We start from the raw sequence: 27,843 nt of genomic DNA, 5'->3' as shown, positions 1-27,843 counted from the left end.
TATATCAAATCCTTTTGTGACAAAATTAGTTTTATTGAAGATCAAAAGCCATATTTTGTTCCCAATTCTAAGAAGGGGCAAAGTGTCCACACTTTGGTCTTCGTTCTTCTTGAGTTTCATGTGTTTTGCAAATTGTATCTTGTATCTTGGGTATTCTATGATTCAGGGATAATATCCACTTATCAGTGAGTACATATCATGTGAGTTCTTTTGTGATTGGGTTACCTCATTCAGGATGATGCCCTCCAGGTCCATCCATTTGCCTACGAAATTCATAAATTCATTATTTTTAATAGCTGAGTAGTACTCCATTGTGTAAATGTACCACATTTTCTGTATCTATTCCTCTGTTGAGGGACATCTGGGTTCTTTCCAGCTTCTGGCTATTATAAATAAGGCTGCTATGAACATAGTGGAGCATGTGTTCTTCTTACCGGTTGGGACATCTTCTGGATATATGCCCAGGAGAGGTATTGCGGGATCCTCCGGTAGTACTATGTCCAATTTTCTGAGGAACCGCCAGACTGATTTCCAGAGTGGTTGTACAAGCTTGCAATCCCACCAACAATGGAGGAGTGTTCCTCTTTCTCCTCATCCTTGCCAGCATCTGCTCTCTGTCCCCTGAATTTTTGATCTTAGCCATTCTGACTGGTGTGAGGTGGAATCTCAGGGTTGCTTTGATTTGCATTTCCCTGATGATTAAGGATGCTGAGCATTTTTTCAGGTGCTTCTTAGCCATTCGGTATTCCTCAGGTGAGAATTCTTTGTTTAGCTCTGAGCCCCATTTTTTAATGGGGTTATTTGATTTTCTGGAGTCCACCACCTTCTTGAGTTCTTTATATATATTGGATATTAGTCCCCTGTCTGATTTAGGATAGGCAAAGATCCTTTCCAAATCTGTTGGTGGCCTTTTTGTCTTATTGATGGTGTCTGTTGCCTTACAGAAGCTTTGCAATTTTATGAGGTCTCATTTGTCGATTCTCGATCTTACAGCACAAGGCATTGCTTTTCTATTCAGGTCTTTTTCCCCTGTGCCCATATCTTCGAGGCTTTTCCCCACTTTCTCCTCTATAAGTTTCAGTGTCTCTGGTTTTATGTGGAGTTCCTTGATCCACTTAGATTTGACCTTAGTACAAGGAGATAGGAATGGATCAATTTGCATTCTTCTATACGATAACTGCCAGTTGTGCCAGCACCATTTGTTGAAAATGCTGTCTTTTTTTCCACTGGATGGTTTTAGCTCCCTTGTCAAAGATCAAGTGACCATAGGTGTGTGGGTTCATTTCTGGGTCTTCAATTCTATTCCATTGGTCTACTTGTCTGTCGCTATACCAGTACCCATGGAAGGAGTTACAGAGACAAAGTTTGGAGCTGAGATGAAAGGATGGACCATCAAGAGACTGCCATACCCAGGGATCCATCCCATAATCAGCCTCCAAACGCTGACACCATTGCATATACTAGCAAGATTTTGCTGAAAGGACCCAGATATAGCTGTCTCTTGCGAGACTATGCTGGGGCCTAGCAAACAGAGAAGTGGATGCTCACAGTCAGCTATCGGATGGATCACAGGGCCCCCAATGGAGGATCTAGAGAAAGTACCCAAGGAGCTAAAGGGGTTTGCAACCCTATAGGTGGAACAACAATATGAACTAACCAGTATCCCCTAGAGCTCGTGTCTGTAGCTGCAAATGTATCAGAAGATGGCCTAGTCGGCCATCAGTGGAAAGAGAGGCCCTTTGGTCTTGCAAACTTTATATGCCTCAATACAGGGGAATGCCAGGGCCATGAAGTGGGAGGGGGGGGAAGTCGGGGGGAGGCATGGGGGACTTTTGGGATAGCATTAGAAATGTAAATGAAGAAAATACCTAATTTAAAAAATCAGGCATTAGATGTTAAACAATAAAAAAAAAAAGGGCCATATTTTGAAGATAGCATCAGAAAGGCAAGCACATGTAGAGATCCTAATTTCCTAAGGAATGACCACAAAGCAAGTCAGCATCACAGACACTCTGCACGATGGTCCCAGCCCACACGTTTCACACCTTAGTATGAACAGCAGAGTCTATCAGTGCAGCAAGCCTCACATTGATGGATAACACATGAGTTTTACAGTTAACCCTACATGGAGTTGAATCCCAGCTCTGCAGTTGTTTAGGAATGTGTGAGTTTTCAAGTTATGTAAATTCACAACACCTCAGTTTGTACATCTGCTGAAATGGAGTAGCCATCTCCTTGCAAGAGTTGCTATGAAGGTGTAGCTAACGAGTATAACATGTTTGAAGATCGGTATTGATTTTTTAAAGTTACAAATACTACCAAAAGCAGACAGCAGTAAGTGATGGTGAAAAGGATAGGCCTGGAGTGGACACCACGACTCTTATCAACGATTTTCTCTTTCTTAGAACATTCCTATCATGTAAACATTGACTGTCTACAGCCGATCTCTTTTCTCTTACATCTACATGGCTTTGCTTTGACAGTTTGGGGATTACCGTCAACAAGATACTTCTCAGACACAGCACAACACTAAATGAAGCTAACAATAGCACCTACCAAATATGTAGTCATATATGAAAGCTTAGACTGTGTCTGGCACCAACATATTATAAGTACCCAATGTGTTGGTGAAGAAACTGAAAACAGAAGCAAATGAAACCCCTCAGAAATGACAATCCAGATTTTAGACAAATGTGTAGAATAACAAGGCATGAGATGTTAGCTCAATGAGAAAATCAAAATTGGAATTTTGATCACAAGAAAGTATGGCCAATTAATCTGTAATCCTAGAACAGGCAATTTTCACAGGATCTGTTGGAAGAATTTGTGAATATGAAGAATTTTCAATTTCAAAACTTTCAAAGTCAAATTCTTCTTTTTTAATAATAGTAAAGAATTATGCGGCAAGTGGGAATACATTTTGTCCTCCTCTCCCCCTAAAGCATGTTTATTTCTCAGTTTTTTCTCCCTCTCCATTCTTGCCATTTTTCTAAATCCTTTTCATAAAGGTCAGAAAAGCATCCCTAATCCCTTCCCAGAACATGACTTATAAAACTTAGCCACTTACCAAACAATAAAGGACTGCTGTGCCCATAAACCATCCCAGAAACAGCCACCCAACCAGAACATTCCAACTTGGAGAGATAACATAATCCTGTTGTTTTGGGTGTGACTGTATGAGAGCGATGGAGGGCTGCGATTGAAAATGCTGTCTCTAGCAACTTAGATAAGAATGATTGAAGCTGAACCAAGGCAAAACACAGGGCACCCCGTAAGCTATCTACTCCAGGAGCTGCAGAGCACTCACTTCCATGCACGGGGCCAGATAAAGGACTAGAAGCTCAGTCAAGATCTTTTGGGCCTTCAAGAAAAGCATCAAGGATGTACTTCAAAGAGCCAACCATGGGCTGGGATAAAGAGCAGGAGACATCTTACAGTCCTAAGTGGCTGCAGCTCACCCTCAAGAACAGTAACTTCGGCCGCCAGTTCATCAGATTTCTACTGTAAGTGACACAAGCACGAGCCAAGTCAGCACCAAAACTCCCCGCAGAGCTCAGTGGGCGTTAGGTCAGCTTCACTCTATTGACAACCGCTGAACTCAAAGCCTCTAATGAGGCAGTCCAGCAACACTCTGTGTCCTGCCACCAGTGAGACTCTTTTTCCATGAATAATGAACAAGAACATCATTTCTGTTGCCAGGTACACAACATAAACAAAGCTCAACATGGGCCTTGATAGGGTGAGCATGTCCATTTGAAATAAAGGAATTTTTCAAAGTGCAAGCCAAGTTTTAGTGGAGGGTGGGACAGGCTGTTGTAACAAGTAATGCGAACATATGTTATCAGAATTTAATAAATCAGTTTTTGATTGTTGAGGAATGGAGGCTGTGCAATGGGATACATTGAGACAATGAATAAGTCCAAGTGAGTTCATTTCTTTACTTGGCAATCCGTTTTATAACACAAAGCTGATGATTTCTGTAATGAACTGAGGTCCTCATGAAAGCAGTCTGGAGACCTGTGATCTCAAAGGCTTTTTAGTTAAAGCCTTACTTCTTAAGGCTTAGTGTGCTAAGGAGAGACCAGCACTGACGACGACGAGAACAAGAACCTTGCATTGGGCAAAACGCATTACTAGGTAGAGCCATGGCATGAGACTACCTAGTTTGGTACTAAAAGACACTCAATATATGAGCATTGTGCCCACAATCATGTATAGCTTACATCTCCAAGCTTCAACTGAACAGTGAGATTCTAGAGAATAAACAGAGAATAAAAATGAGTTGATGTGAAGGCCAAACACGCTTCAGTTTGTTTACTTTAAAGTATTCCACAAATACTTTAAAATCAGCTCCATACGTGTATATCTTGTTACACAGGGTGTGCATATCTATATAGGCAAACTGATGCCATCCCTGGCTAAAGGCTTTTAGTTTCCATCAATCTGAACAAGACTTTGAGAAAAACAAACAAAAACGGGCGCACAATAGCTCAGCTTCCTTTAATAGCAGAGGATAACAACACCATCCCTTAGGGAGGATTTATGTCAAAAATAAAATCCAAATGATATAGTTTGTTCTCTACATTTGAAGAATCCTAGAAAATCTGTGACCTGAATAACACTTAAATGGACTAATGAGGCTTACTAAAGAAATAATATTTTACAATGCAAAAGGATTATTATGATACTACATATCATAATATGTTATACTAAGTAACTATGCCACAATATCAAATCTATAAACAAGCACATTCTATGGAGACAATTATTGAAATAATTCAGAAAAGAGTGGAGTTAATAGAGTCTAAGCCTAGCAAGAAATTATGTATATAACTTTTGTACTGTTAATCAAATATTAAATGCGTAGATACCACTGTAAACAGAATAGTTTTAAATTCCCTAGGTTGTACCAGTTTATGTACCTGACTTATTGGTAAGAGATGAAGCAGAAAACAGCAAATGCTTCTGCGGAATGAGCACACTGGTAAAGGGCCTTCACAGATACCACAGAAACAAACGGGGAGGCTCTTAGTAAGGAAGACACCCAGGATAGAGAACAGAACTTGTTCTCCAAACATTTGCTACACTGTCACCGGTGCCAAGGCAATTGGTTGTTCTGCATTGATCTAAAACATCAACAAGGTGAACACAGTGAACTTGGAAGGTATCATGGGAATGCTTGGTGCTGCTCAATCCAACATGGGGTGTGTCTTGATCAGGAGGGGAAACTCGCTGCTGGGCGGGTATGAGCAGGGTGTGCCGAGCTCAGGTAAGAGGGGAGCACAAGCTCTGTAATGCTTCTGCCTGGGTAAGCACTACACTGAAGATGCTGGAGAGTAACCATCGGAACACTACGGGTGATAATTCTTAGAGTAATAGCAAAGCCCTACTTGAAATCGTCTTTCCTATCTAATCGCTGAATTATGCCAAGGAGAACGGAGTTCTCAAATGCATACAAATATCCAAGGACTTACCATCATACTTTGCTAAGACTGCCTGAACATCAGCATAAGCTTGGAGTTCCAGAAGAGCTTCTAGAAGGTTCTCATGGATATTGAACATGCTTAGGAGGGGAAACTCCTTCATTAACTAGGAAAGAAGAGACCAGGGGAATAATTAACATACATGCCTTATAGTTTCACATTTACATTTAAGAAATGAAGCATATATGTGTAGTAAATAATTCCTATAGTCAAGTATCTTAAGAAATAGTTCTTGAGGTTGGGGAAATGGCTGTCAGTAAAGTGCTTGACACATAATTTAAAAGACTCGAGTTCAACCTCCTGACCTCATATTAAAAACAAAAACAAACAAACAAAACTCTGCAGAGCATGCCTTGTAATCTCCATGCTGTGTTGGAAAGGTCATGACAGGAGAATCCTTAGGGTTTGCTGGCAGCTACTTTAGCTGAATCAGTAAGCTTGACATTCAGTGAGAAACCCTATCTTAAAACAAAAGAAAAAGGGAAGGAAAGGAAGGGAAAAAGGAAGGAAGGGAAGAAAGCAAAAAAACAGAAAACAAGATAGATACCAGAAACTGATGTCTGGCCTCTACACATGTATGCACACAAATATGCATGTACACACACATACACACACACATACACACACACACATACATACATACACACAAGAAATATTTATTCTTACAGTATAACTGATATAAAATTGTCCCATTTACATAATATAAATATATAGAGACCAAAAGAAGGCTGAGTTGGTAAAATGCTCATCACATAAGGGTGAGGACCTCAGTTTAATTCCCAGCACCCATAGCAAAAAGAAATGTGGGTGCAACAGCTTGCTTCTGTGGCTCCCAGACTGAGGAGGCAGAGACAGACCTACCCTGGAGCTTCCTGCTAGTCAGCCTAGCCCAGCCAGCAGGCCTCAGGTTCCAATGAGAGATGCAGCTGCCTTGTTTTGTCTGCAGAACAAGGTGCGAGGCTAAGAAGACAAAACCCCAGGCTGGAGGCAGGAGGTGGGCATGCCCCCCCCACCCCCCAGGAGAAGCTAATGGCCATTCCTAGCTTCCAGGGGAGAGAGCCACTGTCCCTTAGGGAAGCAGCTCCTGGAAAGCTGACCACATTTCCGAGGATGGCCCCACACCCAAGAGGATATTGGCAGCACAAACAGAACTTGAGAGGACTGAAAAACAAAGAAGACAAAAAGTTGGATGGGTAAGGAAGAGGGGTAAGTCTGGGGGCAGCTGGGAATGGGTGACTATGATAAAAACAGTTGTATGAAATTCTAAAAAAAAAATCAATCAAAATAGGTTTAATTTCTGAAAAATGTTTTGATGAAAACAAAATAAGGCAAAGTATACCTGACCTCTGGCATCCACATGCATAAGCACACATGTGGACGTGCATTTACATACACATGTGAACCTACACATACATGAACACACACATTATAATCCTTTAAAAATAATTAAAAATATTATTAGATTGTAAATAAACATTATATTTAAATCGTTAAAAGCTTTCTCCCCATGTTCTTATAGAAAAATGATGAGTCCAAATTTGTACAAATTTAAAGTAGAAAGAAACCCAAAAGAGAGGTCCTCAGAACAATAGAAGATGTTTGGTAACTACAAAGTACCATAAAGAGACTAAACCTGGTGAGGACGGAACTGTAGCCCACAGATTTTAATAGCTACTAGTAGCTTGGCCAGAGCAATTTGGATGGAAGGCAGAGAGTAAAAGGAGAGGCATGGGGACTATTGTTTCAAGCTGCCCGGACAAAACTGGCAACTGGGAAAGCAGCTAGCTAGAAAGTAGTATGGCTGGGAGAAAATGGGATAGAGATTGTGTCAGGGGCCTGAGGGGATTAACCTTAGAAAAACGGGAATCAAGGTCTTCTGCTGGACCAGGGGAAAGAAGTATCACAAGAAGTTTAAAGACAGAATGTGCAAAGTATCAAGGAAGAAAATCTGCTTGGAGTAAGGCCATCTTGAGGGCTTAACAAACTGGAGACTCTAAATGCATAGTGGCCACAGCTGCCGAGGGTATTGCATTTCAGAGAACAGTGGACATCAGCTGGGCACATCGGCAAGGTAGTCCATGATTAGGTTGAACCTGGAAAACTGAATGAAGTTCTGTAAAAGGGCAAGGAGCAAGAGATGCGACTATAACAGGTATAGATTAATGGAACAAACAATGCCTTCCAATTAGATACAGAGAAAGACAGGCCCAAAGGGATTAAAGCATGATAGTGTTCAACTTGAGTGAGACGTAAGGAGAAAGAACTGTCCAGAATTTCCTAGTACATCTTCCCTTACAGAAGGGTTAAACTGCATCTTGAAGGAGAGGACCAGGTTCTTAATAAAGGAAACTCATGTATTTGTGATGCTCTAGCTCGGTGGTTCTCAACCTGTAGGTTGTGACCCCTTTGAGAGTCAAATGACCCTTTCACAGGGGTCACATGTCAGATAGCCTACATATTAGATATTTACATTATGATTCATAACAGTAGCAAAATTATAGTTATGAAGTAGCAACAAAAATATTTTTTATGATTGGCTGTCACCACAACACAAGAAACCATATTAAAGGGTTGCAGCATTAGGAAGGTTGAGAACCACTGATCTTGTTAATCTTCTACATGGACAACTACTTTCAATAATAATACAATAACCTCTAAAAGTTTATAAATCCTTTTATGTCAATAATCATGGTTTTAAACTATGCTGAGATAAATAATAATAAAGTATAGGTGTGCTAGCTATCTAGTTTTATGACAACTTGACACAAGCCAAAGTCTTTGGACAGGAGAGAGTCTCAATTGAGAAATACTTCAGTAAGATCTAGCTTTAGACAAGCCTGTAGGTTATTTTCTTAGTGACTGATGTAGGAGGGCCCAGCCCATTATGGGTGGGGACATCAGTGAACAGGTAATCATGGATTCTATAAGAAAGCAGAGTGAACAAGCCATGGGGAACAAGCCTGTTATCAGTAGTCCCTTTATCAGCCCTTCCTTACAGTTCCAGCCCTGCCTGAGTTCTTGTCCTGACTTCCTTCAGTGATGAACCATGATGAGGAAGTATAAATCAAATTCTTTTTTTTTCCAACCTGCTTTTGGTCATTGTGTTTCATCACAGTGACCCTAAGATAGAAGGCTAATTTACCACTAAATAGATGCATGGTGTTGACCATCTACTTCTTTTGTTAAGAATATTTTCAATATTGTTTTTGTTTTTTAAAAGCCATGACCCATTTAGGACATTTTTTAGTTTAGTTGTTTAGTTTAGTTTTTCTTTTCAAACCCAAAGAACATCATTTTACTACTAAAAACACCTATCAAAACCATTTTGTGTCCAAAAGACCCACAGTCTGAACTTCCAGAAAAAGGCCTGCAATATTTTCATTGCTCTTAAAGGAAGCCGATGAGACAACCCACACACTGTGGATGTTCTGTAACTTATAAAAGTATTTCTTGTTCTGGCTCACTTTGGTTCTGGCTGACATCATCCTTTGATTTTTTTTCACTTTTTTCTAATTAAAGCTTGTTAGAACTTAAGTTCTCTGTCATGAAGCAGCTGGCAACACAATAAAGACATCTGCAGAACTGTAACATTTAAACATTTATCACTTTTGACCTATTTTTCAAGTAATAATCAAATTTCAAGGATACACATCATATTATGCAATTTTAAAATGTAAGCCCAAACATTAGTTGCTAAAGTTTGTATTTGGACTCTCAATAAAACCCAAGGAGACAAATGTCCACCTGAACTTTAAAATTACTTGAGTGTCTAGGGTCTCAGTGTCATCATGTCCATGTGAAGAGCTCTCACATGCAAACACCTGCTCGGCCTTCTCACCTAAGAGGCAAGATCAATTTAAAAACTGCCTTCCTAGCTCCTCCATTGGGGGCCCTGTGATCCATCCAATAGCTGACTGTGAGCATCCACCTCTCTGTTTGCTAGGCCCCGGCATAGTCTCACAAGAGACAGCTATATCTGGGTCCTTTCAGCAAAATCTTTCTAGTGTATGCAATGGTGTCAGCGTTTAGAGGCTGATTATGGGATGGATCCCTGGATATGGCAGTCTCTAGATGGTTCATCCTTTTGTCTCAGCTCCAAACGTTGTCTCTGTAACTCTTGAACTACCCAGTACCCCGGAGCTCTTGACTCTAGCTGCATATGTATCAAAAGATGGCCTAGTCTGCCATCACTGGAAAGAGAAGCCCATTGGACACGCAAACTTTATATGCCCCAGTACAGGGGAACGCCAGGGCCAAAAAGTGGGAGTGGGTGGGTAGGGGAGTTGGGGGGAGGGTATGGGGGACTTTTGGGATAGCATTGGAAATGTAAATGAGGAAAATACCTAATTAAAAAAAAAAACTGCCTTCCTGACAGCTTTACCTTGTGTTCATAAAGTAACATACCTAATAGTCAACTGAAAGTTTTTCTTTCCTAGACCATCTTATCAAATCTATTCCTCATTCTTGGTATCTCCTGTGCTATCAGTCTCTCATTAAGGTCTTGTCCCTACCACTACTGACACCTCAAGGTTCCAGAAGCTTTAATATGTAAAATGTAGAGATAGCATTCAAGTTCTCACAAAGCTGTTAAGAAAACAAAGGCATTAAGAGTAGGTACAATTTCCTTTGCTGAAATAGCTCAGAGGGAGAGTGTGAGACTGAAGAATAAGCACAGTTTCTCTCCTTTGAGCTTGAGGTCTGAATTTTCCCCATACTCATACTTTGAGCTAAAGTGTGCCATTATAAGCATCATGATTTTTACCTTAGTATTACCTCTTTCTGACTCAACCTCTACAAGCCTGGTGTAACTTTTTAAAAAACATATATTAAGGTTATCCTTCATGACGCCATATGTCTAGATGATTATACCTGACCACTGACATGATTATCTGTATCTTGAAAAAATCAGTCAGATGCAAATACAAATTTACAAAGAAGCTGTTTATCACATTATGTGTTACAGTAAAGAAAAATGCAAGCACCTTAAACGTGATAAAACATTTACATATAGTAAATATCACTGTCTTTTTTTTCTGTCATGTGTAGTTATTAGAAGTTAAATTCTCCTTGCAGGTAAATCTCTCTTGGTAAAAACAGCATACACTATGGTCACAGGACATGGAGAGATCAAATTGATTCTGACCTAGAAACGTTCTCTGTGCTGACTCACTTTCATAGTACTGGAAGGTGCTGGCTAGGCTTCTGGGGGAGAAGGGGAAAGTCATTGATCACCTTACCAGCTGTGTAGCCTGTAAACTACAATAAACAACCAATTTGACAAGATTCGCCCATGGGTATAATAGTGGTATGAATGTATGAGTGTAACTCCCCGCCCCCTTTTCCCCATTAGATTTAAGAGGTGCCCCACAGGAGGAGACACATGCATGTACTGTAAGTATAGCCAAAAGCTCCTGGTTGGGAAGCTTACAGATCCAGGGGACAACCTACTATCATCATTCTGCCAAAGAGAAACACTATCAAACTTTGTCTAAATCTGTATTTTGTGTTTCTACACCCACAGCTCTCAGCCCTCATCAGAGCAGTTTCTTTGTATGATGGATAGCAGTTTAATTTAGAAATGTAGATCTGGTCAAAGTTCAGAGGTAAATCTCAAAGGAATGCTCAGTCACAAATGGGACATCTATATATCATACACACACACACACACACACACACACACACACACACACCACGCACACACTGGAAGAAGAGGTGGGAAACAGTAGTTAGTAGTGATAGAGGTGGCTGGAATGAAACTGTGTCCTCTGTACATCACAAGTCTGCTGCACCTGTGAACTCACAGAAGTTGTGCAGCCTGCACAAGATCAAGCCAGTCAACATTTTTGCCTGGAGTGAGAAGGTTCATGAGCTCCTACCCCTAACGGTTATGGATGGTTTAATGGCTTCTAGGGAAAGGGGAGAGTCGGTTTTCTTCAAGGGACTATCCTGTGGCAGATCATCCACACTGAGTCCACGGCCCAACATCTAGGAGTATATGGGCAGCACAAATTGGGGGAGTGAGGGGGATGAGAGGAGGGAGTGGACCTCAGATAAGTTAAGGGGAAGAACAGGGAGCGACTATCATCAAAGTACATTTAATGAAATTCCCAAAGAATTAATAAAAATAGTTTTTAAAATCTCTAAGATTCACGACCCAGGAGTTGGCTACGTTTCTTGTACCAGGTATAACCTCCCTCCTGTTGTGTTGGGCCTTAAGTACAATTAGACAGCTGTTGAGTACTGCCAAGGTTAGAGTGATCCTCCCACATCTTTAGAGCTACCTTGGCATGGTGGTCATTGTTGTGGTTCATCGGCATCACAGCTGGGTGGGACTACTGACTGCTTCTCCCTTGGCAGGTTTCATAATACCTTCTGGTATTATGCATGCTAGACAAAGCTTTTAGCTTATATCCAGCTCAGATCTTCTAAGTACTGTCTGAAGTGTACAATGTCTTCAGCAATAGAAGCACATTTATCTTTAATCTCTGAGTGACAGCCAAGGGCAACACCAATAGCCAATATTGTTTTGGGGGTCACTTAGACTACCATGAACAACAACTCAAAAGAAGGTTTCTTGTGCCATGGGGTTTTGTTACATGGTCTAAGGCTCTTGTGGAGAGCATTGTTTCCTCAAGTGACATAACTTCACTTAAAGATATACACATATCACATTTATATGGTATACACATATGTATTACAGATCATTTTAGGTAAGTATGAAGGAATGCGATTCCTGAGGTTTCATCAAACATCCTTAATATTATTTGTCCCTCCTCCTTTTGCATTGATCTCTCTCCTTCCTCCCCATATTCCCCTCCCATTTTTCCCATTTTCCCTCATGTACTACCTGTATCCTCTTATTCCTGTCTCTAGCTTCCCATTCATATGGTTCCTGTTTGCTTTCCTGATTTCTGAGGTTAATATAATTATATACTCACATCTGAATATCTGGAACTCTGAACTGTGTTTGTCTTTCTGGGTCTGGGTTACCTCACTCAATATAATATGTTCTAGTTCCATCCTTTTATTTTCAAATTTCACAGCTGAGTAGAGAACTTACCACCACTTTCCTATACCAGCATACCTCCTAATTGCATTCTAAAACTTACATAATACCTACAGCTTTCACCCTTCATCACAAAAGCTTCTCTGTGCAACAAACAGAGACCACCACAGAAAAGCATAACTTGTCCTAATGGAGAGCTCAAATGTTCTTCAGGAGACTAGTCCCAGTTGATACATCTACAACACAAATCCTGCACCCAAGGCTCAGAGAACATCATATAAGAGGGTCCCAGGGAGTTGCCGGTAGTTGTAAGCCGCCAGAGGCCTACTTGAACCGGGTACACCTGGAAGGCAGGCTGAGGCTGAAAGAGAGACTAAAAAGGTGTCTCAGCAGGCAGCAGGATCTCGGAGAAGAGCAGGGCAGTTGACACAACAAAAGAAAGCAGCCAAGTCGGAAAGCTGCACCGCAGGCGGCCCCACCTCAGTGGAGACAAGGTCTGCACCAGCCTGCTTCCGGCTGGGGCAGGCTACAGTTGCCTGTGATTGTGTCTCCTAGAAATAACAGCTTTGGAAGCTATACCAATGATACAACAATATGGCTTCCTAAACAAGGCCTGGACACAGACAATGTCAATAGATATGCTAAAAGGGAAGGACAGCCCACAGGGCCCCACTCTTGGACAAAAACTATAGGTAACTAACGACTGCTAAGAAGGAGACCTGGTCTTTCCTAGGGATGAGCCACTTCCTGAGTTATCCAATACCAAGTGGCTGAAATCATAGGCACATAACAATACTAAATGAACTTAGTGGGCTGTATACATATACATCATATGCATGTAGACATATATATATATATATATATATATATATATATATATATATACACACATCATGTATGTGTGTGTGTGTATGTGCTAGCATATACTGTTACATCAGATAAAAGCTGAGAAAACTATATTGTGCAATAAAATCATGCTTTTCTTATGTGCCCTTGTCTAGAAACACAGACATGTATTGAAGTTATTTCTGACTGCTGAGCTTAAAGGTGGTTTTTATCTCTTGCTCCATATTTTTATAGATTCTAATCTTTTTAAAGGGGCACATATATACTTGAGAGAGTTAAGAGGAGAATCGGTCACTTTCCGTAATGCTGGCTAGTCACAGCCAGCAAGATGGCTGAATGAGAAAAGAAAGGGCTTGAAACACAAGCCTGACAACCTGGGCTCTCTGGCTCAGGACCCCACATGACAGTAGAAAGAAAGAACTGACTCTACAAAGTAGTCCCTGACTCCGTATATATACATATATACACACACTGATGAACTAACAATACGTGTAAGAAAGGAGTGCTGGGTTCTTGTTAAATTCTGGGTTCACGCAGGCATGTTCCCATCAAAGAAGGCTTTCAGTTCCTTTCAAGACACTCATCTTTTGTCTCCTGGCCCCCTTCCTTGAGCATTTTCCCCCTGTCCCTAGCCAATCTGACCAACTCCTAAAGCTCCAGGACCCCTTACCTCTCATCCTCCAGCTCGGCTGGCCAGAGTCCTTGTCCCAGCTTCCCTGTGAGCAGTGAGACCACCCTGTTGCTTTGTTCTCAATCAGCGACTGAGTCAGAGTAGATACACCATACTTAAAATTTTTAAAATGCAGTTCCTTTGTGCAGAGACATACTATGTGGTGATGTCCCAGGTCTGGGTCAGGCCTTTCCTAAATATATTCTTCTACTGTTTACAGTCTCTCATACCTACATGCCGGAAGAGCCAAAAGTAGCCCCTGGAAGTTTTGACTCAATATACTGAAATTTTTTCTTACACTAAGAGCTGCTCAGATATGTAAGAGCTGATGTTTGGTCTCTGTCCTTGGGGCTGATTTTAGGAGAAGAGGCCAGTCGTAGGACTAGTCACCACAGGACCTCTGTAAGGATTGTACAACTGCAAGAAGGAATTCCCAGATCCTAAGCCTAGCTTGAGGTCTTTTCTCAGTTCAGTGCCAGATCCCATTTGGCTTTCTGGTTTGCTGCAAGGTCAAGCCCCAGCCTTGTCAGACAGAGCCAGCGTACACCATTCCTGGGATTCCTCCTACAGTTGCTGGTGCCTGTGTTTCGGCTCAGACTGTTTCACCACCTGGAATACCTTTCCCCCTCACTTATGAGGCGGCCTGTCAAAATCACCCCACACTCCAAAGCCCAGATCAAACGCCACCTCCTAAAGCCACAGCTCCAGAGAGCACGAGAGCCAGAGGAGCCCTTAGAGAGCCTCCAGACACCCTCCTCACTTTTCAGAGGAGCGCCCTCCCACCACCACCTCACTGCAGGACAATGAAGGCTGGAAACTCAATGACTCAGCCAAGGTTAATGCCGGGACTATGATTCAAACCCAGTCATCAGTACCAAGTCCAAATTTCAACACATCACATCTCCAGTTTTAGGACAGCCAAGTCTGGAGAATTGAACCACTTTGCTTCTGACACGATGCTTATATTTCTTCTTGCACTGTATTTACATGGATTTAAGGAAATAGCCATTTATAGAGGGGAAAGAACTTTATTTTGGAGTTGTTCCTGAGTTGAAATCCAGCCCCTGCTACCTACTACCTGCTTTATTTTATATCGATTGTTAACCACCTGAGCTTTGGGTTTCTTCTGTCACCTGAAGACGTCACATGGCATCTTTGTTCCCTACCATACATGTAGAGACCATCACTAACCCCTCACACTCTATTCTCTACTACATATGTCACCCTCTGCAGTCATTTTATTTATGTGGCTTGATAACAGATAATTTTGAAAGAACAAAAGGATTAGATGTGATAATATGTAATACTCTAACAGCAGGAGAAGCCAACACTTATATAAGGGCCAGGGAGCTGCCACTGGAGGTGTTTCAAGACATACGGTCTCTATGGCAACCACTCAGTACTTAACAACCTGAAAACAGCTGTGGGCAATATGTAAATGAATAAGAAATCCTGTGTTCTCATAAAACTCTCTTTACAGAAGCAGGTAACAGGCTGGATGTGGACCACAGGCTTTCATTTGCCAAACCCTGGTTAATAAGAAGAAAATTTAAAACCCAAAAGGTTTTTCTAAAAAGCATTTCTCAGTGATATCATACTTTAAACTTCCAACATCTCTTACCCACAGCTGATTTAGCAGACTGCCGTAAGGAAAATGGAAAAGGCTTTCTCTACAACCCATCACTTCCCATTCCAGCTCAGTTCCCCAAAGACCATTCACCCCATCACGGAGGAGTCAGCAGCTCAAGTGTGCACTACAGGAGCAGGAAACCCTGCTGACATACAGGACTGGACAGACTCGGGGATGCTTAGTCACAGGGCTAAACCCTGTTCGACGTGGAGAAGGAATGAGCTGCGCTCTCATGTCTATGTGGAAACAGAAGTCAGGCCGTTTTGGGTAAAGGAAGCATAGAATGGAAAAATGTGCTCTAAGATACAGTGTCACTGAAATAAACTGAAAAACCCACACAATCCCAAGTAGTGTGGACATGTTTTTAAATATTACTCTGTATGTTTCTGTACTAGAAATTTTTTCAAGATGTTCAATATTTTTTACATAAAACTTCTCAAAACCTGAAGGGCTAATTTTCAGTAGATTTATTTTGTTTTCTTATATTCCAATTGCTTCTTTGTTATTATTTTTAAGTCTTTTCTATTTTTTGTGATTATAATATAATTACATCATTTCTTTCCTCACTCCAAACCTTTCTATATGCTCTACTTGCTCTCTTTCAAATTCATAGTGTCTCGTTTTCATTAGGTGCTGCTGTCTGCCTATATGGATATACATATATACTCTGAAATACAACTTATTCAGTCCATGTAATGTTACTTGTATGTATATTTTCAGGGCTGACCAACCATCTGTTCCTGGCTAGCTAATTGGCATGTCTTGGGAGTAGGGGTGGGTGGGTATGTCTTTCTCCTACTCTCAGCAGTCCTTAGGTGTAGGGCTGAGGCCTCTTGATCCCCTATCCTACCCACCTTAGCATATCTATTGCTGTTGTCTAATTGACTTCTGGTGGAAAATTGTTGCTTTACATTGAGGGTTTAATTCTGTATTTTTTTTTTTTTTTTTTTTTTTTTTTGGTTTTTCGAGACAGGGTTTCTCTGTGTAGCCCTGGCTGTCCTGGAGCTCACTTTGTAGACCAGGCTGACCTCGAACTCAGAAATCCACCTGCCTCTGCCTCTGCCTCCCGAGTGCTGGGATTAAAGGCGTGCGCCACCACGCCCGGCAGCTCCTTAACGTGTTGCTAGTCTGTCAAGAGGGGGCCTCAGTTCAGGGTAGTGGCACAGACACCAGTCCCTTATGCAGAGGCAGGTAGATCTTTGTGATGTAAAGGCCAGCCTAGTCTACAAAGTGAGATGCTGCCAAAAAGAAGAAGAAGAAGAAGAAGAAGAAGAAGAAGAAGAAGAAGAAGAAGAAGAAGAAGAAGTAGTAGTAGTAGTAGTAGTAGTAGTAGTAGTAGTAGTAGTATCTGAATAAATACTTCCTCCTGAAACAATTGGATCCTATATAGTCTATACTCCAAGTTTTTACAATTATGTCCAATACCTGATCCTGGTAACCTCCATGAACACAACCTATAATTCCAATTCCTCACTTCCCACTTTGAGAAAGTAAGTTCACTGAGCGAACTCCTCTGACAGACGAACTCCATACATTACTAACTCATCTGGAAAGGTATTTTGGAGGTAAGCATACCACAGGGTAAGTCCCTTCCCTATTTAACTCTTAGAGGTGAGGTTGGGGTTAGACTTAGGTAAGACTAGTTAATAAAATTTTTTTGAGTGTGTCTTGAGTGTTATATCTTTTCCAGACTTGCATTGACAGCCCCACTCATTCCCCATAGCCCATTGTCTTCAAAATAAAAGGGCTAATTGTTGGAGAGAAGGCATGTTACAGAAATCAAGAGCATGGTTTCCTGGTTTCAGCCATACATATGAGTTTGCATTCCCAAGCAGTGGCACTTCTGGGCTGAGCTCACGGTTTCATCAGCAGGAGAGGAGCAGCACCTGGTTCACAGGACACATACACCAGCCCAGCCAAGTAGGAAGCCATCATCCTTATACAATATTGGCATGGCTATATTGAATTTCTGATATGCTATTTGTTTAGATCTGGTATATTGGCTTTACAGTACAGCATATACTCTATCTCTATTTATTTATTTAGAAATAAAGTACAAAAAGGGTTTGGTGACATAATTTGCCTATTAAGAAAAGGCTAAATAAAATTAAAAGTATATTTAAAAAAAAAAGAAAGAAAAGGCTACAGTTCCCACATCAGGCTTGAATGAAAGCATATGATAAATGTTGAGGCATATTTTCTATAAGCCAAGTCATTCTAAACAAATCCTTAAATTCACTCACTATCTAGCATAGTTCTGTTTATTTATTTCCCTCTGTCTTTCCCTCACTGCTAATTGCTTTTTCCTGGCAGCAAGAAATTTATATGCCCCACTTTGCCTAAATATTCCAGTTTCTGTAGAATGAAAACACTAGCTTTCCTATGAGTCCTCCAATACCTATGAGGAAGAACATGGGATGGGCCATGGATAGAGTTTCAGTTCCAATTTTACATCATCTGGCTATTGTCAGTTCAAGTTTATTTCAATGGAAGAATCTGAAGCACTTCTGAAGTTAACATTTATGAGCTCAAATGGACAAAGAAGGAGAGTTAATTCGATGGATTTGAAATGCTCTGTGGACATAATTTAGAACCACAGTCTGTATGCTATTTCTTAGCTGACTTACAGGATGAAAACAACAGTTTAAACTTTTCAAGTTTAATTTGCATCTATTTAAACATTTTATTATTTTAGCATCCATGTACTGTTCCTTGAGTAGGACAACTCTTACATAGTTTAAGGCAAAGGTAATTAACATAGCGCCTCAGCCAGCTTCCCACTGAGGTTAAGTCAAGCTTAGCCTAATTAAGGTTTAGACAATCTGGCCTGTACTATATTCAAACAGCAGATATTATTTTGTTAGAGCTGCAAGTTTGACATTTTTAATCAGTTTCAAATAAAGGCATAAATAGAAAATAGAAAAGACACTACGTTGCATGACTGGAGAAAGGGAAGGATGAAGTACTTAGAGAGTCCTCAGAGCACGGGGGTATTCCATTCACACAGAGACTATCGAATGCAGCCTCCACATACATTAGTAAGGAAATGTCACTGTTACAGTTAATTAAAAGGCAAATATGGAGCCACACCTATTCAAAAGTCACATGATCAAGCCTGATGTGCCCAGATGTTGGTTAAAGCTCTGATTCTTCACTGGAGGGATGCATATCCACATACAGCGCCAGTTGCAGGCATGACCATGGTCTTCTAGTAAATGTTCTATCTCACCAGCCCAAAGGGTTAAAGGGTTACTTACATAATTATCTGCTTCCTGTAAAAATGATGCTCTGTTCGTTCCAGACAAGGAACATTGTCTGAACATTAAAATTTTCAGCAATCAGTATAAGCTGTGTATTCAGAGTCCTAAGAAAAATACTTTCAGAATAGAATGTCCCCTTGTGCTTGCTCCTCACGTAGAACCAGAATCACCCATGTTCTCTTCTTCCATCAGTGAGAATTTTTTACTTACTGTACAATATCTAAGAGCTCTCCTTCCCAAAGTCAAAGCTCTGACAGCACCACCATTCTGTTACTACAAGAGAACTCTCCCAACGATGGACTGGATAGTAAACTCTACTTTCTGGAGTCTCAAGGAGTGCCACCTTTCTCAAACTTCCAGGTAAGTCTTGGAGTAGAATGTTTCTATATCATCTTGAACAGCTTAGGATCTGGTGTGGCCTCACCCTGAGATAAAGAATAAGCCTGGGATATTCAGTGCATATTTTGAATGACCTGGAAGCAAGCCCAAGTAAAAGAGGACCTTGTGTATCTTTCCTTCTGTGATGGCATGGTATAGGTCTCCTGTTCCAAGAGTGGCCTCAATAAACAGCTAAACATAATGACCAAAAATTTCTGTCAGAAAGAGCTTTTCATGCCAAAAACCGCAATCACTATTTTTGGCAGTCTTCCACATTCATATGGGCAACAGTAAATAGCATGACTCAGGAGATTAACTCTTGCTTACCTGGGTCAGAGTTTACAAATACTCTGGCAGCCACTTCAAAAGGTAGTATGGAAAGTAACTACAATGGAAGGTTCTTTTACCACAGCACATGGTATGCAGAGCTATATTCCATGCTGTGACAGTCATCTACACGCCGCTCTGCAATCAGTTCACCTTCTACAACTCTCTTTCCTCCCCTGATATTTCCAGTTAACCTTGCTGGGACCCGTGTCCACGCTTTTACATCCCCACACGCATCCACATCTGATGCGTGATGAGTTAACCACTAGTCTGGGTTTATTGACTCATCTGCAGCGAATTTCTCCCACAACTGTGACTTAGTAGGGCAAGTGTAGAGCTGGCTTTATTTCTCCACAGTGCATCCAAGGAGATTTCTACTTAGCTGTTGGGTGGTGGTACCTGTTCCTTATAAGTATGCCATAATACCTGTTGATACCTTTTGTTATAATTACGGTTTCTATTGATGTCATTAAACAACTTCATCAAAAGCAACTTGGAGAATAAGGGATTCGTTTCAGCTTACATGTTTGAATCACAATCCATCATGAAGGTAAAATGGGGCAGGAGCCAAGCCAAGAACTAAGAGACAGCGAGTGAAGCAGGAGCCATTGAGGAATGTAGCTTACTGGTCCTGCTCCCCATTCCACACCCAGCCAGCTTTATTATATAACCCCCGATGGACTGCCCAGGAAGAGCATTGCCACAGTGAGCTGTGCCCTCCAACACCAATCACTAATCAAAAAAGTGCACTACAGCCTTGCCTACAGGCAATCTGACAGAAGAATATTCTCATCCAAAATTGCCCTCTTTGCAAATGCCTCTAGACTTTATCAAGCTGATACAGAACTGACCAGGACATCTTCCTTTTGTATGCTTTATACTAGCTAACAGATGTTCACACACTGAAGGTTTTCATTTCTCTGTGCATAGTCCACTTCTGACCTCAAATTACCCTCAATGTACATAATTCCAGTCCATGTGAATGTCCTTTGTAAAAGACTAATCAAAGCCTGTCTAGTCAGGTTTGGACTAAAGTTAAAATATGCAATTGCTCAGACCAAAGTACACCGCACCTCAGTTACACCATTACTCTCTTGTTAAGTCTCTTTCCAATTTCCTACATGGACTCCTAAGGAGTGGACCTTTGAAGGGTATTTAACTTGACCCCTGGTTCGGGTCCCATTTGTGCTTCCTGGTCCTCTATAGTGAGGGGCTTCCTCCACAGGATCTTACCATTACGAACACCTCCATGAACTCTCCCACGCCTTCACTGTCATGATGGTCTGAAATCGTCTGGGGCCATGGCCACAGAGAATTCTTTACTTGTTCCTTAAGCTAATATTGTCCCAGCAATGCAGAACTACCTAATACAACTCCCAAGCTCCTTGCCTGTTGAGGAGCGTATCCACTTAACTTCTTGAAATCTCCATCTAGAACTATAGTAGGCAAGTCAGACTTGACATGAGCTGTCAGGAACACCTGCTTTACCAGGAAACTGTTATACTTCTAGATAGCCACCTTGTGGCTGGGCTAAGAACCTGTGAACATCTCATATTTCCTTGACCATAATCTTTGTTGTTGTTATCAAATCTATTTAGCAACTATTTTGTAGAATAGTCGAGAAAGCCAGTGAGATGGTTCAGAGGGTAGCCATGCTTATTGTCAAGTCTGACAACCTGAATTGAATCCTGGGACTCATAGTGTAGAAGGAGAAAACTGACTCTAGCAACTTGTTCTCTGACCACCACATTTGTATATGTGCATGCATAAGCATGTGTGTGTGTGCGCACACACACACACACACACACACACACACACACACACACAGAAATGTAGTAAAAAATTTTTCTTGAAAAAAGGTTATTTAGTGTTATGTATATTAGGCATTGTTTTACTAGGATTCAGTGATATACAATTTTTTTTGTTGTTTTGTTCCCCAGAGACATACTTTATACAGTTCTGTACATTTGAGAACATGAGCACTGGCCCAAGTGCAACCTAGGTTAGCATCTATCACTCTGTGGAGAATAGAGCACCCTGTGCACAAAATCAAGACACATTGTCTATGCCCCTGAAACCTGTTTCAGGCTTCTCCAGGCATTTGCCTCTTCAAGTGCCCAGTAGGTAGAGGTGAAGGCCTGCGCAGCATCTGCATAAACAAGGAAATGAGTGGGTGTTGCAGGGAGAGACGTCCAGGACACTATTCCCTTCTTCACACGTTTGGAAACAAACAGCACCCGGGAGAGTAGTCAGCACAGAATTGTCCCTTCCATGTTTGTGATCCAAGGACTGCTGCTCACCAAAATGGGGCATAAGGAAGACTGTTCATTCCTCCCATTTTGGTCCACTGGGCCCTATCCTTACTGCCATCCATAACATAGTTTTCTTTTGACTTCTGTGTTATTGGTCAGAGACAGAACAAAAGCCAGTAATAGAAGTCTCCACATATATAATGTTGGGGGTGGGGATATTTATGCTGCTGGGGGTTGGTTCATGTAGTTTTTTTTTTTAATTCTTACTTTCTTGACAATAAACCTTTCCCTCATCTCATATATGTATACAATGAACACTTCTCTCACTTTACCCCATGTCTCCCTGATATGCCTGCTACCAACCTTATGTCTTTTTTTTTTAGTACAACAGTAAGTCCAGTTAGTTACCATATGTGAATGGGTGAAAGGCCATCCTCAATTCTATTTCTTAAGTAATGCAAATTAACTGAACCTAAAATTCATCTGGGGTTGTTCTCTCAGGGCTACTCAGATCAAATGCAAAGACCTTGTAGGTCTGTATGATCAGCTGGAACGCAGATACACCACATACCTTTAGTCATTCTGGCTGGAATACAATACATACTGAGCACACATATCCAATGAGAACAATGACATCTACTTAAAGGGCAGAAAAACTGATGACAGAATGAGCCCAAATAGGATCTGCCCAACTCTCATGAGCAGGAAAGGGAGGCTATTTAAGAACAGTGCAGAAAGAGAGAGGCAGTCAGCTGGGAGTCAGTACAGTGGAGTTGAGGCCAGTGAAGCTAGAGAATAAGGAGGAGACAGAAGAATAGAATAAAATGGCAGAGTAAATTTGAGGTCAAGCAGAGCAATTCAGTGAGGTGTTGGGAGAAGTCAGATTGAAGTAGTCAGCTTGGAGAGGACTTTGAGCCACAACAGCTAAATTAAACCAGCCAGCCAGAGTTCAGAAAGAACTAGAAAGGGTGAGCTTATTCAGCAGAAATTCTCAGAGGCTAAAAATATTCTAGGCCTAGGTTACCAGACAAAGGTTGGAAGCTGAAGCCTTCAAGGTCTGCTCTTGCAGAAGATGAGATTTATGGAGGTTAGAAGTTTCTGGACCTAGGCCTTGTGATAGTTAGATAGAAATGCTCTGGGCTCAGCCCAAGTTGTGTATTTGCAAATCTTGGGTACAGCTCTCATCTCATCATTTCCTCTGAGGAAATAAAACCAATCTTTAGACAACTCTAAGTATTGGGATATGTATCTTCAACAGTAACAAATGATAGTTAAGAGAGAAAAGCAATCAAGTGTGATAACTCCTATCTGTGTTCCAGAGAAAGAAACAGCAAAAGTAGTCTCTACTTCAGAGAAAGAAAACCCAAGCCCTGTGAGAACACCAGGCAGAGCTAGTCAGGCACACACACTCAGTTCTTCAAAGGCTCCATGCATCTCCCACAATAGCAGGAAAAGAACCAAAAGGATTTCCAAATGGAGGAGGAAGACGGACAAGCATATCAGCTCTCCCTCCCAAGAGGGAGAATCTACTGAAAAGAAAGATGGTACACAGAGATAAATCTACATCTTCCTTAAAACAGCAGAGGAATGGGAAGCTGAAGCTGCCACAGTGACAGAACAAGGATTTTAAACAGATTTCCCCAAGGCAAACTGAAAATGGGACTTGACTGGAGCACAGTAGAGTAGCCAATGGAGTCATAGATTTCCTTAGGAGAGGGCCAGACGTTTCCCAAATTTGGAGTTAGAGACAAAGAAGGGGGTGGACTGGTAAGAGGCAGCAGCCAGGCCAAATAGCTGACAGCAGACCAGCTAGGCTAAGTAGTCCTCCTCCTCCTCCTTCTCTCCCTCCTCTCCCTCCTCCCCCTTCCTCCTTGTGAAACTGCCTGCAATACAACTAGAAAAGCCTCAGTATCTAATTGTTTTAGTTCCTAAATTGTCAGATAAGTCTTATTTTAGAGCTTAATGAGAAAATGTTCTGATCTTCTCCCTTCCAGGTAATCCTATATTAATTAATTTAGTAAATACAGAGAGTATATTATGAACCATTGAAGAGGGTGCAGTTCCTCTCTTGTATTTGGTAGTAGAGTTGGAGAATAAATATTATCATTAGAAACAAATAAATAATTGGATAATTTCAAAAGTGAAAAAGGCAATTAAAAAGCAGGACAAGATGTGTGTTTGCTAATGACAGAGAGTGTGACACACACACACATGCCACGCACATACACGCACACCCACGCACGCACGTGCACACACACACACACTCTTTGAGACATGAAAGGCTAAGAACCTAGAGCAGTGTCCTGGGCAGAGTCTCAACAAGACCCTGTTCTGGCATAAAGAGCAACCTGCTATGGTTAGCCTTCTCACAAGTGATAAAAACATAGCATTGCTTTGTAAGAATATGCAGTCATGTGAGGAGTTTGAGTTTACATTTTATTCTTTATGCAGTGACCATTCACTTACAGCTTCTAAAAAGAAAAATTATTAATTCTGAAATAAGCATGAAAATTAGTTTGGGTTACATGCAAATACTGCATCATTAGGGAACAAATGACAGATATCTCTAAGCTTAATAACTAATTAAGAATGTAAATGTAGATTTCAATAAGTTGGGGGCACTAAAAGGATAAAATAAGAATTCCAAATGGAGACATAGAGATGACATTTTTACTGGAGGAAATAAAAGGGAAAGGAAGCACATGACAGACACAAAACAATGAAAGGAAGTGAAAAGAGTCAGCAGCTATTCTGTTTCTTTCCAAATAATAATAATAATAATAATAATAAAAGAAATAAACACAGGTGGGATAGACGTACTAAAGTACAAAACCTCCATTGTTGAGTAAAGCAGTACTGTACAAAATTTACAGAGCCACACGGTCCTTTGACATCAGATAAGTCCTGATTACAGCAAGGAAAAGCAGACCAACATGTGGAACGTCTAACTACAGGAGGCAAACAGAGAACGGAAGCACAGCACAAAAACTGTGCCGAGTGATAAAGGTAAGGGTCCAGCTTGGGGACGTGTTGGCACACACTTGCTGCTCTGCATGGTCTGTAAGATGGGATAGTGTGGTAGCATCATCCAGCACCATAGTAACAAGGGGAGCATCTCATCATGGGCACTTACAGGGCTCTAGAAATTCAGAATTAGCTTAGTGAATTCTAGAATTCAGCTTCATGGTTTCTTTACTTCAAAAAAGCCAGAGTTACTACAGGGTATGAAAGGTCATGTCACTAGTTAAGGTAAAAATGAGCAGTTGCTTCTCACTATAACTATTCAAACTACAGTTCAACTTTCTCTTGAGCCTGCCTCACTTAGTTTTGTGCCTTGGCTGATAGAATTCCTTTCCTGATAAGGCAAATCCTTATAACCATCCTGACTTCTGTTTTTCCCATACTGCACATCTGGTTGATTAGCAACTTCTCTTGGTTATGGTTTGAAATACACAGACTCGTCATTTTGACTCTCCTCGGCTAACATGAACTCACATCTCTCTGCAACATTAATATAAGACTCTTTTGGCTGCTCTCCCTGCTCTTCCCACACCAAGCAGCAGTCTATAAAAATTGACTTATCATACCACACCTCTACTCAAGTCCTTAGAAATCCCCAATTCACTTATGGTAAAAGTGGAATTTACCACCATCTGTACCCCTCCATGGCCTCTCAGGCCCTCTTTTCTCCCCTGCACCTACTCTGGACTATTCATTTAGAACTACTTTGTTACTATTGGTACATCGGAGGTACTCTCCTATCTCAAGGCTCTTTTATATCATTTACATCATTTTTATATCATTAATATCCACTTCTTTGTGGATATCAGTCTTTGCCTAAATGTCACTTTCCAAATCATGCATACCTAACCATGGGTTTCATATTGGCTTCCCAAAACTCATAGACAAGCCCATCATCTATCTGTCCCTGGGCTTCTTCAGCCTAGATCTGTCCACATAGCTTTCCCATAGCTTTTGTCATTCTAATACACTATGAAAATATACCTAAGTTTATGAGTTTTCATCTTCTCCTCCCTCCTAGAATATAAGCTGGTTAAGAGCAAGGCCTTTGATTTGTTTACTGATTACAGAAACCACAAAGAACAAAAGTTGACATAGAGATGGACTGTCTACATATTTTTGTTGAATAAATTTATAAATGAATGGTGAATAGTTTAGGGCAAAGTGGGTATAGCTAGACCAAAATCATGCTACAGGATAAAAGAGAAAAAGAGGGTGGAGAATCGGGTGTGGGGGGTGGGGAGACAGCCAGACAAAAGCCACTGAACCAATCCAGGGAAAGGCAAAACCAGCACTGGGAATGTAAAAGAAGCAACTGTAACTCGCACTGAAAGACAGCAGCAAAGGCTCCCTTTGTTCTCCTCCGTGTTCTTCTTAGCAGCCTAGACTGTTAAAATGATTGTTGTTGCCTAACTTACTCCATAAGTGAGTTCCATGCACACAGCATTTACTCACAAGACTCACCCTTTTTCTCACAAGACTCACCCTTTTTCATACCTATAGTAAAGACAATCTAGAAATATACCAGCAATCACAATAGCAACAGGGAATTAACATATTTTAGGGTTAGTCTTTAATGTAACGTCTGAGTATCTATAAAGACTTGAAAATAAATTGTTTCAGCAGATCTTGGCTGTCTGCAGGTCATAACCCCATCCTAATAGTTACAATAATTCCTTTAACTATCCAACTATCCACCTTAACAACTCAAGATCAAGCTATCAAGTTGTCCATAACAACCCATGATATTCTTAAAGAAAGAAACAAAAAAAACTGTATACATGGAAATCACATGACTTGTGGAGTAAAAAGTCGGGAAAGGAAAGAAAAGGCTATAAAAGTTGAGAATGAACAAATAAGCTAAAAAGGAAATAGAAATTGGCCCTCAACAATATTCATTTAGCATTCCTCCTAAAGGGTTTTTCATTTGTACATTAAGAGCAGAAATCCTCTTACAGAGTGGTGAGAGTCAGTGAAATGAAGTTCTGCAGTTCTAACAGTCTGAAGTCAAGCCCTTTAACCCATATTTTTGTTTATTGTTTTGTTTTGTTTTTCTAGATAGCCTTGGCTGACCTGGAACTCACGCAGAGATCTGCTGCCTCTGCATCTGCCTCCCAAATGCTGGGGCTAATGGCATGTTCCAGGACACATCTGGCATATGGTTTTTTGTTTGTTTGTTTTTTTAATGTAGGTGTATTCTGTCTGCATGTACATCTACATGCCAGAAGAGGGCATCAGATCCCTTTATAGATGGTCATGAGACCACCATGGGATTGCTGGGAATTGAACTCAGGACCTCTGGAAGAGCAGCCAGCCCCCCCCCCTCCCCGCGCCACACACACACAAAAGGCAACATGTACAGTTGTTATCCCAGTACTGGGGAAGAGATGTCAGGTATGCTCTGGGGTATACTGACCAGCCAAACTAAATTACTTGGCAAGTTAAAGACTAGACTCAAAAGATAGATAGTACCTGAGGAACATCAATTGAGATTGTCCTGTGGCCTCCACCTGGACATGCATATGTGCATGTTTATTTATGCACACACACACAATTCTAATAAAATATATTTTATAGTTTGTATAGGGAACATTAGTACTCTTTTACAAATCACTCATTTGGCTAGTTGATAAACAGCCAAATTAAAACCAGTTAATGTTGGGCAAGTTTTAACTAATCCCAGCCGTGCGTGTTGTCTTTCTTTTTTGATGCATGCAGAGGAATAAACAAAAGAAGGTGGACAGTGACTGAGACAAACACCTGAGCTCAACCTCCAGCCTCCAACATGCTGTTTCACTGAAAATGGGTCATTTAGTAAGCCAAGTATGTTCTCCATCATAGAAACTGTCTAACCAAGGCTGGTTACAGCCAGCGCACCCACCAGGAAAAGAGTTCTTTCTTAGCATGCAATATCTTCAATGTCATCCACATTCTGAAGGTCTATATGGTATTTCATAGTCAGCTCCAAGG

At 41.0% G+C, this 27,843-nt stretch overlaps 1 protein-coding gene across 19 annotated transcripts in view; it reads right to left on the bottom strand.

Moving 5' to 3' along the window:
- St7 (suppression of tumorigenicity 7) overlaps positions 1-27,843 on the bottom strand; it is a 249,123-nt gene that overhangs the window by 51,431 nt on the left and 169,849 nt on the right. For 18 of the 19 annotated variants that reach the window (XR_868763.3, XR_003956242.1, XR_377290.4 and 15 more), the window contains one exon: positions 5,475-5,589. The exons of the other annotated variant lie outside the window; for it this stretch is intronic. Coding sequence is in view for 9 of the 18 variants with exons in the window: in XM_011241075.3 (XP_011239377.1) it covers positions 5,475-5,589 (115 nt within the window). In the remaining 9 variants the exon portion in view is untranslated. The remainder of the gene's footprint in view (positions 1-5,474; positions 5,590-27,843) is intronic. 19 annotated transcript variants of the gene reach the window in all.

This window comes from Mus musculus, chromosome 6 (assembly GCF_000001635.26).
Source record: "Mus musculus strain C57BL/6J chromosome 6, GRCm38.p6 C57BL/6J".
Lineage (NCBI taxonomy): Eukaryota > Metazoa > Chordata > Mammalia > Rodentia > Muridae > Mus > Mus musculus.
Note: the sequence above shows the minus strand (reverse complement) of the source record. Positions and strands in the feature narration are given on the sequence as shown.